At 39.3% G+C, this 17980-nt stretch overlaps 1 protein-coding gene across 1 annotated transcript; it reads left to right on the plus strand.

Moving 5' to 3' along the window:
• The first annotated feature begins 214 nt into the window (after nucleotides 1-214).
• Nucleotides 215-17376, plus strand: pfkma (phosphofructokinase, muscle a). Its single transcript, XM_044127764.1, has 23 exons — nucleotides 215-297; nucleotides 2412-2524; nucleotides 3412-3485; nucleotides 3576-3653; nucleotides 4668-4857; nucleotides 4961-5126; nucleotides 5478-5522; nucleotides 5874-5982; nucleotides 6187-6282; nucleotides 6377-6469; nucleotides 6546-6671; nucleotides 6775-6839; nucleotides 6985-7048; nucleotides 7664-7810; nucleotides 14853-14923; nucleotides 15006-15093; nucleotides 15209-15361; nucleotides 15445-15609; nucleotides 15746-15807; nucleotides 16032-16143; nucleotides 16226-16325; nucleotides 16907-17012; nucleotides 17108-17376. Exons 2-23 carry the CDS (start codon nucleotides 2434-2436, stop codon nucleotides 17280-17282), a joined length of 2376 nt encoding a protein of 791 aa, XP_043983699.1. The 5' UTR covers nucleotides 215-297; nucleotides 2412-2433; the 3' UTR covers nucleotides 17283-17376.
• The last annotated feature ends 604 nt before the right edge of the window (nucleotides 17377-17980 follow it).

Genomic DNA, 17980 nt, shown 5'->3' on the forward strand with positions numbered 1-17980 from the left:
CATTTTAAATAATTGCTTTAAAATGCATTAAACCATCTGCTACTTGGAGTTACAGTAAATTCTGAGATGAACAAAGGATTATTTGTTTATTTAGACAGGAAGAAAAGTGGTGTCATTTGTCCATGGAAGACAACGTGCTGTTGGAAATACATGTCAGAAATCGGCTTTGAAACCTCTATTAAATACCGAAATGGCTTGTCATACAGACAAAGGACGTAAACGTAATGACGTAGCTTCCACAGCTGGCACGCTAACTTGTGACGGTTAAATCGAAAAGTAAAGCTAAGAAAATCGCAAGTAAGTGAAAAAAGATCCCAGTGTAATGAAAGGTTTCTGAACTTTGCATCATACATTAGAAGAAGTTGAACATTTTTAAGAGGTTCGATGTCTTTTTCTCTTAATTATTTTAGGGGGAAAAGAAAGGATAAATGTCTAACGTTTGAAACCGACAGCATCAATTGAAAAAAGGCGTTTGTCCCCCAAACTCTATTGTTTTTCCTCATCAGTCTAAACAAAGTCTCGTCTCCATCAGGGTTAAAAGAAAAAAAAAAAAAAAAAAAAGAAATTTAAACTGTTCTTGTCAGGTTTTTTGTCAAGCCACCTACATTTATCACTGGCATATTTATGCATGGGGAAGAAAGGTATTTGGCTTCACTGGGTCGTGACTACTTCTCTTTTTTTGGCAAACTGTCCCACTCCAAATCTGTAAACATGCAAGTTTGGAAATGCTTTCATAACCCTTTCTAGACCCGCTTCCAACACTGCCTTCATCCTAAATTGTGTGCTAATCTGACTTACTTGTATTCAGTCAAGCTCACTTTAGATGTTCGTCAATTATTGAACATTTCATTGTTATTTTTACTATTAGTTTTTCTTTTTAATGTAAATCTTATCTAATCCATACAATTTATATATTAAAGCCTCAACTGATGTCCCTCTGGTGACATTACATAAGGCATAAAAAACTGATAAGTTATTTTGGGGACTTTTGCAGTGTGTGGTGTTTTTATTCTTATGTTTTGTAATTTTACTCCATCACAACATCAGTGTGCCCCATTGAAACCCAATAAGATTGCTTTGAATCGGTTTTATCGGCTGGTATGTTTCAGATTCAGGTTAAGTCAGTTGCTGCACTTGCACAAAAAATATTTTAACAATTGCCACAAGATCGCATAAGCATGTCCAATGACAACCTTTGAAAACATATTTTAAAATATTAAAGATTTTTTTTCATGTGTTTTTATTAACTCTCTTCATTATATCAATATATATTGGCCAGTTGGATAACTTTTTATCAGTCCTTGCTGCCAAAAACTGATATAAATTTTGATAAGCATTGTGAAGGACAAAAAAAATATTGGATCATTGCTGATGATGGAAGGATGGGGAGAGTGAAAAACCTCTTCAACATTGTCATACTAAACAACAGCATTGCAACTGCATGTTTAGCATGCAGTGCTAATGTTGAGTGATTGTTTATAGTCACATTAAAATAAAAACCTTGTGGTCTGGTTAATGTGTTTTATTAAGATTTTTAAAAGCCCACAGCAATGTCTCTTGTAGAATTGCTTCACCATCTTCTACTTCAACCAAAAATGATTTCAAGGTGGACAAACTTACAGTATAATCAGCACAGTTCAATCCACTACACACATAAACCTGCATAAATCTTGTCAGGAAATTGCCTGGACATCACCATCATTCCAGTCAATGACCAGGGTTTAGTAGCCATCTTGCAATCCAGTTGTTGATTGGCTGAGTGTGGCTCTATTGTAAAGTGCTAGAGGAAGTTTGGGGTCAGGAATAGGGCATCCTGGAAATAAACTGCTACATTTTACCTTGAAGTCAGGGCAACTGACAGTTATGTGCAAAAATTAGCATACATACATATGGATACATTATTTTAAATGTCTTTTTTTTTTACAGCAAAGTGAAACCAAAGTCAAATTTCTTGTTTGTGTGGACAAACCTGGCTCACAAAGCTGATTCTGATTCAAATATGCTGGAAGCTAAAGTATGTAAAGCCAATCATACGCCTTTATGTTGACCAGTACCAGATAATTCACATTTCATCACTCATTTTTGTTTTTACATTTATGAGAGAGAAAAAAAAAACAATCTGAATGGTATCTTCAATTTCTCTAGACTATTGTATTAATGGAAAATACCTCATCATGAGGTGCATTATTGCACCGTGATTTATGTCTCTCTGTGTGTAGCTGTCCTCTGTGGTCCTGCTTATATTTAGTTCGGCTGTATGAGTGAGTAGGTGGTGAAGGTCTCCAAGGGAGGGGGCAAGAATAGAACTGGTATTCTATAAAGCCTGAGCCGTCTCTCTTGACTCCCCTGAGAAGCAGAGAGTTTAAGAACAACTCCGTTTTCTCTCCTCATCCTTTCATCCATTCTCCTAGTTCACCCATCTTTCTGTGAAACATGTCCATGGACCTTCATGCCGCCATGGATCCAACAAAGATGGGCGTTGGACGGTCCATAGCTGTGCTGACGTCAGGAGGAGACGCTCAAGGTGAGTAGCAAAATTCTTATGACTTTATTTTCACCTTTGTAATGAAGAAATAAAACACAAAATTGGTGCGGAGGAACTCAAACAGCATATTCCTTCATATTGTGCGTGGGACGAAATCTGAAACAAAGTTTCTTGTTTTATAGGCAAATTATTAAAGTTGGAAATCTTAAGATACTCGTGTGCAATTCGTAACAAATTAATCTGATTTATATGGACATTTAGCTGCAAAACCTGCTTGAAAACTTGAGGGTTGATAAACAATTAAATCACTCAATCCTAATTGTTGAATGCGTCATTTTCACAGATTATTCTATCTTGACGTTTTAAATTGAAATCGTAAAACGAGGTGCTATATTAACTTGCATTTAATTTGGATGATTTTCCTTCCACATCTGCCTAAAACTCTCTCAACTGCCTGATGTTTTATTTTCCTTGTATTCCTCACCGCCCATCAGTCTTTTTTGTGTGGATTCGCCTGCGTTAGCCCAAATCAGTTTCCTTATTTTTCACCCCTTTGGGGCTAATTTTAGTGACGTTGACCTTTTTCTGGTATGGAGAAAAAAAAACAAACGCCCACTGATCCTTCAGCTGCTGTTTGCTGAAACAAGAGCCGCCACATGCCGTATTGCTTGTCACAACGCAAACTCCCACAGTGGCCTTTAGTGCCACAACATCCTGGGGACAGAAGCCGCACATGACTTGGAGTCCCTTTGATCCCTGCTCCTGTTTTTTGATCCAAGGCTATTTTTGCCTCCTGAGGTGCCAAGACGAAGGTTAACTCACTTAAAGGTCAAGATCAGGCTGAGAAATTGTATCGTTTAGCTTGAGGGAGAATCAGTGTTGTGAATTAAACAAGCTTCACAGATGAAACTGTTTGTGGCTCCCAGGTATGAACGCTGCGGTGAGAGCCACAGTCAGAGTGGGTCTCTACACCGGAGCCAAAGTCTTCTTTGTTCATGAGGTATGCACGTTCTGGTTATCATGTGTCAAACAAACACTGAGGTGTGTGTTTTCTATATATAAACAAAATAACAGTTTAAGTGGGATGCAGGGTTACCAAGGCCTGGTGGATGGAGGGGATCATATTCGGCCAGCAACATGGGAGAGCGTGTCCATGATGCTTCAGCTGGTGAGTGATAAGCAGCAACCTCACTTTATGCAAAGTCACACAGGTTGATGGTTGCATAGTCAGTCAAAAAGAGCGGATGTATTTCCTTAAAGGGCCAGCGTACATTAATGAGTACAGAGGTTAACGTGTGGTCTGAAAAACTCTGGACTTTCATTTAATTGAAGGTTTAGATAAGAGTGGAGAAAATAAGTGGGGTAAATATTTTCAGGCTTTTTTTTAAGGCCTGCCAATGAATTTTGCTGCATGGTAAATTGTCCCAGAAGTTATTGTGCTAAACAATAATACTGTTGTTTTGAGACTATTTGAAGTAGTGCTGTGGTAATTACATAATCATGCAAGTACACGCTCTCAAAGATCAATATCATTTTATTTCTAAAAAGGATTTAACATTGGAACTAGAATAAAATTTAAATATCCAAAATAAAGATACAAAACAACTGAATCTATAAATAAAATAGATACTAAAGTCTCTGTAAACAAAATTGACTGTTTAAAAAAGAGGCTACTTGAGACAGGCTTAGCTAATTCATCTGTCTGTTCATCCAAATTCACTGTTCATCTAAAACCATTTGTAAAGCATGGCGGTGGTAGAGTGATGATACGGGTTTGTTGTACAGTCTTAGGACCTAAGCACTTCCTCTCTACATCAAAGCTTTCTTAGGAAATAGAGAGCCTCTCTAGTATCTTAATTTATGGTCCCAAAAGGGTTATGCAGCCGAAGATTAACTGCAGAACAGGAGGAGGTTTGCAACCGAGTGCCTGAACAAAAGTTCAGTTATCTGACCTGACCTTTTAGCTGCACCAGCTCAGAGGCTTTTCAACTTGATACACAGATTTGCTGCGTCTGTGAAGGCCTGATGATAATGAGCTGTTGGGTGGATGCGACAGGCTGCCTTCAAACTTAAATTGTCTTTGGTCCACTGACCATGTAACATCACTAGCTTTGGATTTAGGGCTTTTCCATTGCAAACGTCGATGTGAAAGTTACAATAAAGCAGGTCATCTCTGTGTCAGGGTGGCACCGTCATCGGCAGCGCCCGCTGCAAAGACTTCACGAGCAGAGAGGGCCGAATGAAGGCAGCCTGCAACCTGGTGAAGCTCGGGATCACCAACCTGTGTGTGATTGGAGGAGACGGCAGTCTGACTGGAGCCAACGAGTTCAGGACAGAGTGGGGCGGCCTGTTGACCGACCTGGTCAAAGATGGTAAATAAATAAATAAGCTATAAACTGGTAGGATCTGATAAGATATCTAGACAGTCATATTTAGACAGCAAACATTAAGATCAGTGGGGGGGTTTTTCTTAAGGGAAGATTACACAGGAGGAAGCCAAGAAGTCATCCCACTTGAACATTGTCGGCATGGTTGGCTCTATCGACAACGACTTCTGTGGCACTGACATGACCATTGGCACTGACTCAGCCCTCCATCGCATCATCGAGGTGGTGGACGCCATCTCTACAACTGCGCAGAGGTCAGGCAGACTTGTACATCTTTGCTTTTTTAAGAAGCAAGAACCAGAAAATTAAATCCACACCTCTCAGGGAATACAATTACAAAGCAATATTGCCTTTTAGATCTCAAGTGAGAGAAAATTAAAAGTGGCTGAACATCTTTTAATGAAAGATGTAATGTTTTTTTTTGCCAATGTTATTTTTTTATTTCTATAATACAAATTTAAACAGTTTGCTGTGCTGTTTTTTAAAAAGTATTTTACCCCTTAGAAGTTTCTCCTGTTTACTTTTTTTTATCACATCAAAAATGTTTCAGATCCTAATAAAAATGACAAAAAAAATATTCTCAAATGTTTTGTCTTTATTTGCAGCCACCAGAGGACATTTATCCTGGAAGTGATGGGGAGACACTGCGGGTCAGTTTCTCATACTTCAATTCTACATGCATGTGTACGCCTAAAACCTAAATAGTAGTACTTTGAATTCAAGTATTTCAATCATCTTATCTACTATATTCTGGAATTTCTAGAAACTAAAGTAATAGTTTAATTTCTATTACTAAACTATTACTTTAGTTATAGAAATAACTGATGAAACTATCAGTTATTGGAGGTTTCTTTTCTGTCACCACACCACACTCCTCTTGTCATTCAAAACTGTAGTAATATTGTCAAAAGTGCATTTATAGTTTTGATGCTTCCTTGTTTGTTTTATGTGTAATGGAGACCACTGCTCTGATTGCTGCTTTGGTTGGTGCGTGGCTGCAGATATCTGGCCCTGGTGTCGGCTCTGTCCTGTGGAGCCGACTGGGTTTTCATTCCAGAGGTGCCGCCGGATGACGGCTGGGAGAACCACTTGTGCAGGAGGCTGGCAGACGTAAGTTTCTTTATTTGCTATTTGATGTCAGAAAGTGCCATGCAACAGTATTCACACCCCTGGAACTATTTTACATTTTATCCTGCTGCAACTGCCAACTTCCCTATGTGTTATATGATAGACCAACACAAGGTAGTCTATAATTGGAATGAGGAAGAAAACTAATAAAAGTAAATGTAAACAAATTTATTTTAAATCATTTAGCAAAGGTCTCGGGGTTCTCGTCTGAATGTGATCATTGTGGCCGAGGGTGCGATCTCCAGAGACGGCAAAGCGATCACATCAGACCAGATCAAAAAGGTGAAGCTCCCTTCTCCTCTACCCTGACTGTGTAACGTTACTCTGATTGTGTCTGACACAACATTTAAAAGGTTGCACATTCATCTGTCTCCAGTTGGTGACCGAAAGGCTGGGCTTTGACACCCGCACCACCATCCTCGGACACGTCCAGAGAGGGGGGACTCCGTCCGCTTTTGACAGAGTCCTGGTGACTGACTCGGATATCAGCAGGTTTACCCGTTCTCGCACAAACACGCTCATATGAAGGTTTGTGCGTCACTCAGGGCAGCAGGATGGGTGTGGAGGCGGTGATGGCGCTGCTGGAGGCCACGCCGGACACTCCTGCCTGTGTGGTCAGTCTGTCTGGGAACCAGGCAGTCAGACTGCCCCTCATGGAGTGTGTCCAAGTGGTACCTATCAGTATTCCTATCTACAGCTCCTGCTGATTATTCGGTGACATTACAAAGATGTGTTTCTTCAGCTTTCCTCTAAACCTCTTTCGTGGTCTTACAGACCAAAGATGTGACTGCTGCCATGGCTTCGGGCAGATTTGAAGACGCTGTCAAGCTCAGGGGAAAGTATGTTATCTAATGTTAATAGGGTTGTGCATGAAATGGGAAAAAAAATTACCAATGAATGGAGCTTTTTTTTCAGCTTCATAATAATGTTCTCAGTTCTAATCACTGGAAAGAAAATACAGAAATTAACCTTTTTCATTTGCAGGAGTTTTGAAAATAACTGGAACACGTACAAGCTGCTGGCGCACATAAATCCTCCAGATGTGAAGGTGAGCCTCCTATTCACTTCATTTTGTACTAGACTCCAAATGCTACTTTTTGATCAATATAATCAAAATTAATTATGTATATTTTTTGTTTATAACCAACACTTGGGCTCGTTCTCTTGATGATGATGATGATGATGATGATGATGAATGATGATGATGAATACTTTATTGATCCCCAAGGGGAAATTCAAGGTCCCAGCAGTTCAAGACATTACACACAACATACACTACAATTCACACAATATACCACAAAAACACTAAATCACCAAATTAACACAATTACCAGACCAACATTACTAAGAGCTAAAAATACTAAAAATCCTAAGTGCTAAATTTAAATTTAAAACAGTTGCCATAATGGAGGAGTGCATGTTGACTTATAATGTAGCCGACAGAGTCAGTCAGAGTACAGTCCATCAGTCTGTATGACACTATAAGGAGTGTGGAGGTGAAGTCTGCTGTGTCGATGTACTAAGCAGAGAAGTCCACTTCTCCCCTGCCCTTCAGTGAGGCATTGTACAGTAATATGGCCCTTGGTACAAATGACTTCCTGAGTCTGTCTGTTGAGCATGTCAGGGAGCGAAGTCTCCAGTTGATCAGACTTCTTCATGGCAGAGCAACATCAACGTGGCCGTTATGAACGTCGGAGCTCCATGTGCCGGGATGAACGCCGCGGTCCGAGCAGCGGTGAGGATGGGCCTCATCAAGGGCCACTCCATGTTTACTGTCCATGACGGTTTTGATGGTCTGGCTCAAGGACAGGTACCTGTTCATTGTTAATATCTGTGCTTCAGACATGCATATATATATATATATATATATTTTTTTTAGTGCATATATATATGCACTAAAAATACTGCATATGTATATATATATATATATATATATATATATATATATATATATATAAGGAAAGGAAAAAAATATCAATTTGGTTTATAAAGCACTGAAGGATAACACAAGCTTAAAACAGGACAGATTTTAAATCAATGAAGTAGGAAATAGGAAATAATTAAAGCGAGTAAACAGGCACACAAAACCAAAAACATTGATTTTATAAATAAGATGATTAGGAATTAAAAGAGAAAAAAAACCAACCAGTTATAAATGATAAGGAACTGGAAAAATGCAATCATCTAGAATGTTGAGGAAACACTAGAATTATGTACAATTAAACCCGAAATTATTCATACACCTGCCTGATTTAGGTTTAAAGAAATCTTTTCATTTTACACGCATCATGTTTCTTCTGACTGGAAATAATATTAATACCTTTGGAGCAGCCCAGCCAGAATTCTGACTTGCATTTAATAAAACTCTGTGGGACTTCCGGTGACGATGCGGCGAGGAGAGAACGCATGCTGAGGAGCCAGAGCTGATATCGGCCAGTTTTACGTTGCTACTTTCCGTCAGAAGACTTAACCCGTGTGAGCGAGGTACAGGGTAAGCAATACAGATGAACAGAGGGAAAAATTCAAGGATAAAGAGCACACCGGGCCCTAAAATCGACCAAATGATCCGGTCGAACCCACGAGCTAACGAGGCTAATGCTAACACTAGCATGGAGACGCTCGCTGATGCAGGGACAGATTCAATTATTTTAAACGAGATCCGCGTCATGAACCGGGACCTCCAAGACAAAATACAGCAGGTCGGAACAGACGTGATCACAATTAGAGACTGTCTGGACTCGTTGAAATCAGATTTGGCCGGCCTCAGCGGCAGGATGGGGGAAGCGGAAAACAGAGTGTCGCAACTTGAGGACGAGAATGCGGTGCTCACTGCGAGCACAGCTGAGCTCAAGTCCAAAGTTGCACAGCTGGAAGATCGGATCCAATATCAAGAAAACTACAGCAAGAGAAACAATCTAAGGATCAAGGGTGTCCCGGAGCTCTCGGAGAAGGGGGATAACGTACCGGAGTGTGTCATGGACATACTAAGAGCCCTACTCCCACAGGATCAGGGAACGGATCAAATCGTCATTGAAAGGGCTCACAGAGTACCTGCTACTCTAAAAGAAAACAGACGAAACACGCCAGCCGGACCCCGACACATCCTGGTGAGATTCCTTCGCTTCACAGACAAGGAGAAAATACGACTCAGAGCTCGAGAGGTTGGAACTTTTCACTGGAGGGGAAACAAGATAGAGTTTTTTCCAGACTTCACGAGGGAAGTACAAGAAAAAAGGAACAAATTCTTTGAGGTCAGACGTATGTGCAGAGCCAAGGGACTGAAATACACCACGCAGTACCCAGCAGTGTTTTGGGTCTCCCTCGGTAAGGAACGCCTCCGCTTTGAAGACGCCACCGCAGCAAAGAAGATGATAGACAAATACCAACCCCCAGAGGAAGGTGAATGAACGAACAGGCTGCGATGATCAGTGGTAATATCTCCTTTCTGAGAACACTAATCATAACCTCCAACTTATTAAGACTAAGATGTTTATCATATTATACACGTTGAAACTGGACTTCGTTAATCTGGTCAGATTTATGTTATTTCGGTGAATTTTTGCTGATGGGGAAAATCGATTGCTATGTAAGCAATTTAAATCGCATATATGGTGTTTTGGATCGATAAATATGAATGTGTGGCAATCTAAATTGCTATGTGTTTATGTCCCACATATTGGTTTAACATACAGTCTAAATAGCCCAGCTTATTTGGTATTTTTCCCCTTTTTCTTCTTATCTGAGTCATTTGCACTAACAAAGTTCTGGCGGAAGTTCTTGATGCCTATTATTATTCTATGTTATTGGCCGAGGCAGCTCACTCTGAAGGCCTCCATGCTCGTCATAAGGAATAAGGCGTGGCTATTTTACAAAAGACGCTTTTGTTTGCGTCTAATTTTTGTTTTTGTTTTTGGGGTCCTCCATCTCAGCCAGCCTTTTTCTGTGTTTTCTTTTGTTATATGTATAAACACAACTGACACAGCACAAGACACAATGATGGTCTTGTTACTATTATTGATAAACGAACATAAAATATGGGGACCATAGTTAAAATATCCTCATGGAACGTTAATGGTTTGGGCTCTTACACCAAACGATGCAAAGTACTTAAATATCTAAAGCAGAAAAAAGTAGATGTGATGATGCTACAAGAAACACACTTGTTAGAGAAAGATGTTAACAGAATTAAAGATAGGTGGGTGGGACAAGCTTACCATAATACTTTCAAACAGAAAAAACGAGGAGTGTCCATTCTATTTTCTAAACATCTCTCAATTCAGGTAGAGAAAGAATATAAAGACAAAGAGGGTCGAGTAATAGTTCTTCTAGTCAATATTTCAGGACAAAACATTATTATAGCCAATATATATGCCCCTAATATAGAGGATCCAGATTTTTTCTTACAGCTAAAGACAATTTTTACGGATTTTGGGGACTTCCCTACTATCGTAGCAGGAGATTTCAATCAAGTCTTAGACCCTGTTTTGGATAAATCCGGGAAATCAATTCCTAGAACCAGCAAAACCCAGGAAGCGATTAAAACTCTGTGCAAACATGCTGGTTTATCAGATGTATGGAGACTCCTAAATCCTTCAGCGCGAGACTATACCTTCTTCTCAAGTAGGCACTCTGTTTATAGCCGGATAGACTATTTCCTGATCTCACACTCTCTCATTGAAAATGTTGGGAATTGTAATATCGGTTCAATAGCAATAACCGATCATGCCCCCATAGACCTAGTCCTACAATTGGGTTCTCATTATGAAAGGGCTAGGGGATGGAGGATGAACACCAGTTTACTAAATGATGCTGACCTATGCAAAAAACTCAGAGAACTAATTACTGAATACTTTATAAACAACAACAATGCTGCAGACCAAAACTCAATTTGGGACGGGTTCAAAGCATATATTAGGGGAATACTGATACAACACTCCTCCCGGATCAAAAAACAAGACTCCCAAAATATAAACCGATATGAAAATGAGATAAAGAAATTGGAGAGGGAATATTCGGAAAATCTTAATCCTTCAATCTTTGATAAATTAGTCAGAGCTAAATATGAGCTAAATACAATATTTTCTAAAAAAGTAGAGTACTCTCTTTTCAGGATCAAACAGAGATGGTATGAATCAGGCGATAAAGCGGATAAATTATTAGCCAGCCAATTAAAGGCCAAACAAGCAGCGCGTCAAATTAGTGCGATAAAGAACGGGGCTGGGAGTGTAGTTACTAGTCAGAAAGAAATCAACAAAGTATTCAAAGATTTCTATAAGCACCTTTATTCTCAAGAAGGACAATTTGATTCAAATACAGCAGAAGAGTTTTTTGGAAGGTTAAGTCTTCAGAAATTGTCCAAAGAGAGTGCCACACAACTAGAAAGGCCTATTACTATGGAAGAACTCGTTAAATGCATTAAAACCTCACCCAATGGGAAAACCCCGGGCCTGGACGGTTTTCCTAACGAGTTTTATAAAACATTTACATCTGAACTGGGCACAGAAATATTAAAAACCTTTAATTCAGCTATCAATTCACATCGGCTCCCCACATCCATGAAGGAATCATTAATTACTGTCATTCCGAAGAAAGGAAAAGACCCTCTGGAATGTTCAAGCTACAGGCCAATAAGCTTATTGTGCTGTGATGCAAAATTATTCACAAAAATATTATCATTGCGGATTAATAAAGTCATAACATCAATTATACATCCGGACCAAACAGGCTTCGTAAGGCAGAACCTCCTCTGATAGTCTAAGACGTTTACATCTGATTTGGAAGGCCCAACATTTAAATTTTCCTGTAGCGGCCCTGTCACTTGACGCGGAAAAAGCGTTCGACAGGGTCAGCTGGAACTATCTTTACTATACACTTGGAAAATTTGGGTTTCAACACTCTTTTCTAGAAATAATAAAAATGATATACACAGACTCAAAAGCCACTGTAACGACAAATGGATCAAGATCAGATCAATTCTTAATTGAACGCGGGACTAAACAGGGAGACCCATTGTCACCCCTACTCTTTATTATTGCACTCGAACCCTTAGCCCAAGCCATCAGACAAAACAAAATAATAAAAGGTATAACAATGGGTGAAATAGACAACAAAATGTTGATATTTGCAGATGATGTACTGCTTCTACTGTCGAATCCTGAGGAATCATTACCTCCTTTACTGGATTTAATTAACAATTTTTCTGATTTGTCTGGATACAAGATCAACTGGTCTAAATGCGAAGTAATGCCCTTGTCAAAACTTTGTTACAAAAGCCATATACAAAAATGGAAATTTCAGTGGGTACCAAAAAACCTTAAATACTTAGGAATACTGCTGAACCCGGGCCTGGAAGACATTATTCTGGACAACTTTGAACCTGTGATAAATAAGATAAGTTTACTTTTAAAGGGATGGGACAAGCTACAAATATCACTATGGGGTAGAGTCCAAGCCATTAAAATGATTATTACACCAAAATTAAATTACCTATTCCATTTATTACCTCTCAAAATTCCACACCCTACATTTAAGACCCTGGACTAAATGATAAACAACTTTATTTGGGAGGGGAAAAGCCTAAAACGTCTGTCCTAAAGCTCCAAACTAAAGTACAAAACGGAGGATTACGACTTCCCGATATGCAACTTTATCAGGAAGCTTTTACAAGCGCACAAATAACATCAATTATGTTACACAACCACAATAGTCCGATCTGGGTGAGCTTGGAAGGTGAAATAAATGCTCCATTTAAAGCTTTTGATTATCTATCCCAACATTCAAATGATGGAGTTAAATCCAATCCAATTATCACTCACACTAAAAAGGTTTGGCAGCAGTTACATAAAAAAGCAAACAGCTGTCCTTTCGCTCAGGGAACAGCCTCAGTGTGGAATAACCCAAAAATAAAAATAGGGGGGAAAATGATCTTTTGGAGGAGCTGGCATATAAAAGGGATTGACCGTATAAACTGCTTCTTCAAAAATGGTACTTTACTGTCATTTCAACAATTTCAAGAACTATACAATCTAAACCACAAAGATTTTTGGAAGTTCCTACAAATTAGAGACTGCCTTACAAAATTAAAGAATCCTGAGGGAAGCATGCCCATGGAATCACCAATATACACCATGTTTAATAAAGTAAAAGACTCCCCAAGACGAGTAAGTCATATTTATAACTATCTGATTGAGAACACTTGCAATATTAATACAGGACTTAAGAAGGTATGGGAATCAGAGTTAAACATAAAGTTCACAGAGGAACAGTGGGCTGCAATAGTCAAACAAATGTTAAAGCCCATGAGAGATGCACGCTCCAAACTGATACAGTTCAAAATTATGAATCGATTATATTGGACACCAGTTAAATTATTCAGAGCTAAAATAAGTAACTCTGATACTTGCTGGCGATGCAAACAAAACTCAGGAGACATGCTTCATATGTTCCTCATGTGTCCGAAACTAATTTCCTATTGGCAGGAGGTCATGGGGAAAATTAACAGCACCCTCAACTCCAACCTATTGTTGACACCTACACTGGCACTTCTTAACTTCTTGGATTATAAAGTCGAAATAGGAACAAAAAAAGTACAGTGGTTAAAAATAGCCCTCACAACGGCTAAACGAGTTATATTAAGACACTGGAAAGGTCAAAGTATCCCTACATATACAGAATGGTATGCAGCTCTTTTAGAAACTGCTTCTTATGAACGACTCATCTACAAAATAAACGGTCAGATTGAGACATATCAGAGTATGTGGGAACCGTTCTTAAAATCATAGAGGAAAGGCTCAAACACTATTGGTCCAAAATAAAAGATACAGTGTGTTTGTACTTTTTATTTACTTTTTATTTACTTTTTTTTTTTTTTTTTTCTTTTCCTTTAGCTCCTTCTGCTGGCTGGGGTGGGGGGAGTACGGGAGGATCGGGAGGGTTTCAGGGGGGAAAATGTTAAAAACTCAAATCCTTCTCTGTATAACTACTTAAGGTTGTTTACTTCACAGTAGTGATATTGTTAACATTGGTTTCACTGTATGTTTTATTGTTGAAGGATTTAATAAAGATTGAGAATTGAAAAAAAAAAATAAAACTCTGTGGATGAAGCTAAAGATTAGGGTGATGGCAAGAAAGCCTTTCAACCATAAGGACTTGGAAACATGCAAATAATTCATCCTCCTTTTAGCTTTATTATCATTTGAGACATGCCAGTTTCATTTCCTATTTCCCTGCCAGGAATATTAATAATCTTGGGCTTAGCTATATCACAGCTTGCTGAGAATATTAATGCAAGGAGACATAAAATATCCATTCGTCTATTGTCATATACCCACTTATGCATGCAGGGTGGTGAGGGTGTAGGGATATTCAGCGGTCCTTGGGCGAGAGGCAGAGAGATTGTTTACCTGTTGCAAGGCGACACAGAGACTCACAGTTTAGATTAGCCATTTAATGGTCATCCGTTTCATTTGCAGGGCTGTTTTGACATCTTCTGAAGTGATGAAAATCCTTTCTAACACCTGGTTAATAGCAAAACATTATGAGTCTAGAGAGTAAAATGCATAGATTTGGCCTTGGAAATACAGATATTTAAAGACAAAATAACAGTGGCCATGTTGTAGACGTAACCAAATTTATAACTCATAGTAACTAAAAATACTGCATTAATGCTTCATTCTTCTTAGGACAGAGGCCCAGAGTCGCACTCATAACACAGTTTTCTTAATTTTGATCTGTCCTTTAATGTCTCTTTCTGTAAGCATTTTGGGGGTTAAATATTGTTTAATATTTTGTGTTCTGTGTGATGCTGCTTTGAAAATTTGTGTTTAAACAATGGTCACCTTGTCCGACTGCAGATTGAGCCCATAAGCTGGAATATGGTGAGCGGCTGGACTGGAGAAGGAGGCTCCATGTTGGGAACCAAGAGGTGAAAGAGTGTTACTGTAATGTTGCCGTGACATTTTATTTAAGCTTCCAATACAGCTAAATATGTGTTTATTTCCCTGAAGAACTCTACCAGGAAAGTTATTGGAGAAAGTCAGCTCGAACATTGCCAAGTTCAACCTCCATGCTTTGGTTATTATTGGTGGATTTGAGGTAAACAAAGGCTTCGTAAATGTTGGTTTATCGGTTTCTGTATATTTTTCACAGTCAATAAAGCAATAAATTGACACTTTTAGCCTAATGGTAAAAAGATCTTTCTCTGCTGCAGGCCTTTGTTGGCGCTCTGGAGCTGCTTCAGGCCAGAGAACAATACGAAGAGCTGTGCATACCCTTTGTGGTGATCCCCGCCACGGTCTCCAACAACGTCCCAGGCTCCGACTTCAGCATCGGCGCGGACACCGCCCTGAACGCCATCACCACCGTCAGTAGTGAAACAACAAAAATAATTACGTATTTGAGGGAAGTCAGACAGCTTGAAACATTCCTGGTGTGCTTTCTGTGCAGACCTGCGACAGAATCAAGCAGTCTGCAGCTGGAACGAAGCGCCGCGTCTTCATTGTCGAGACCATGGGTGGATACTGCGGGTACCTGGCCACCATGGCAGGGCTGGCTGCTGGGGCTGATGCCGCCTACATATATGAGGATAAATTCAGCATTAAGGACCTCACGGTAAGTTTAAATCCATAAAGAAACACGCTTTGAGCATGAAATTGTGTATCAACTCATGCACATTGATTTTTTTTAACAATATAATTAGGCTAAAGGAACATGTTTTGACCCTGTGATGTTTAAAATTGTACTACAGGCAAATGTAGCGCATCTTGTGCAGAAAATGAAGACGACTGTGAAGAGAGGTTTGATTCTCAGGTATGTTTGTTTCAGCTGCAGGACAGAAGAGAGTCAAGAGACAGAAACTTGTCCAAAACTAGAATTCAGGAGCACTTTTTAGTTTAGTTGTCACTGAATTTGTAAAATTATTGCCAAAGCCTTCCCGTCACACATTATCCGATTAATCTAAATGTTCTTTCTTCTCCATTTTGTTGAGTCCTGAGTTGTGTTTCCTTCAAATGTTTTTTTTTCTCTCCCATCAGGAATGAAAACTGCAATGCTAACTACACCACAGAATTCATCTTTAACCTCTACTCTGAAGAAGGCAAAGGAATCTTTGACTGCCGTAAGAATGTTCTCGGACACATGCAGCAGGTCAGAAAAACATTTAAATGCAGTCAGAACATTTTCTTCTCTTTTTAGTTACTGAACGTCAATGGTCCTCTTTCAACTGCAGGGTGGCACTCCGACACCCTTTGACAGAAACTTTGCAACGAAGATGGGAGCCAAATCTATTCTCTGGCTGACTGACAAACTCACGGAGTACAACAGGCAAGGTACGGCTACCTAAAGCTATGCTCTACAACGCTGTTGATGCACACAAAAATTAGCCAGTACACAATTATTACTTCTTTTTTTTTTGACACAAGGAAACAGAAAATGACTGGTTTAACCCAGTTATTGTTTTAATTGAGAAGTTTATGTGCAGATCAGTGTTTGTAATCTGCACAGCAGAAATCTCACAGGAAATATTTGGTAAACGTGATAGCGGACACTTCACCTCCATGTCGGGTTGATCCAATAATTCAAGCTTAAGGAGTCAGGACAACAACTGAGAATAAACACTGCCCAGAACATGGAGATACCTTTCAGCACGGTCATATTTTCGTATTAAGATCCTTTTTTTTTATTGGTCTTATGGGATGTTATTGCTTCCTGGAAAACTTTCAATAGCTGGAAGACTTAAAGATCAGAATGAATAGAAATAAACACTTGAAACAAATGACTCTTTCTGTAGTGAGACTATCAAATATTTTTTTGATAATGCTCTAATTTATTGAGATAGACTTATATGGTTTGTAAACCAGGATGAGGAGTTTGGTGATGGATTCACTATTTTACTTTGTGGGCTCCTTAGGTCGTGTCTTTGCCAACACACAAAACACTGCCTGTGTCCTGGGAATGAGGAAGAGAGGACTCACCTTCCAGCCTATTGCTGATCTGAAAGATGACACAGACTTTGAGTAAGCCACACAGTTGCTAACTAAACCGATATACTGTGCTGAGCAGAGCGTCAGTCAGAATGGCGACTGATCCCTCTAGTCTCGCTTCACTGCAGGCATCGGATCCCGAAGACACAGTGGTGGCTGAAAATCAGGCCCATCATGAAGATCCTGGCCAAGTATGACATCAAGCTGGACACGTCTGAGCATGTCAACATGGAGCATGTCCTCAACAAGAGGGGAAACCACTGGAAGCGGAAGGAGTCTTTTTCCTTTGAAGTTGATTATTAATTTGGCGTATTTCCAGTTAGCTGTTTTTAGATTTCAAGTCCAACCTTTGTGTTTTGTGTCTTAATAAAAGAACTGTTGACGTTACAGATGTGAATATGTGTGTGTGTTGTTTTTTTTATTAAATTCTGTGCTTCACACTGGTTTGCCACCAATATGATGTTTAAAGTGGCCAAATAAGTGGATATATCTGTATTTGCTATTAGCCCCCATATACTTGTAGAAGTTAACCTCATTAGTCTCAGTTTAAATTTTGTAAAGAAAGACATGCTATGTCACAGTCGAGGCCGAAGCATTTTACTGAACTATGACTGCCATGCTTTCAGGATAGGAGACAGATAACCAGAGTAAGGAGAATTTCTCTTAACATTGTCTTTCACTCGTGACTCACCATTTGCTTGTGAATTTCTTTTTTTATGAGGTGACAACGACTTAAATCTTTGTTTTTTACGCTGATCAAGTTAGATGAGTACATTTACTGACAGAAAACCTTCTGACCTCTTGTGGTGTTTAAGCCTCGTCATTGCTTTCCTTTTCTGATTAAGTTTCAATAGCAGAAAGAAAGAGCTGATTACGTCAGAAGCCTCTTTTTCTCTTGTTGAGAAATGAAGGGTAATTGAAAAGCCACAAAACCTGCTAGGAACCGCTCAGATTTTTGCAATTTTAACATAGTTAAAGTAATTGGATTAATAAGTGCCAAA

This window comes from Gambusia affinis, linkage group LG01 (assembly GCF_019740435.1).
Source record: "Gambusia affinis linkage group LG01, SWU_Gaff_1.0, whole genome shotgun sequence".
Taxonomy (NCBI): domain Eukaryota; kingdom Metazoa; phylum Chordata; class Actinopteri; order Cyprinodontiformes; family Poeciliidae; genus Gambusia; species Gambusia affinis.

What these genes read in the sequence shown, in the direction of transcription:
- pfkma (XM_044127764.1), top strand. Translation starts at nt 2,434, where the DNA reads ATGTCCATGGACCTTCATGCCGCCATGGATCCAACAAAGATGGGCGTT. An exon ending in GTCAGGAGGAGACGCTCAAG is followed by an intron (nt 2,525 to 3,411) that starts GTGAGTAGCAAA and finishes TGTGGCTCCCAG; the next exon opens with GTATGAACGCTGCGGTGAGA. An exon ending in TCAGCATTAAGGACCTCACG is followed by an intron (nt 15,610 to 15,745) that starts GTAAGTTTAAAT and finishes ATTGTACTACAG; the next exon opens with GCAAATGTAGCGCATCTTGT.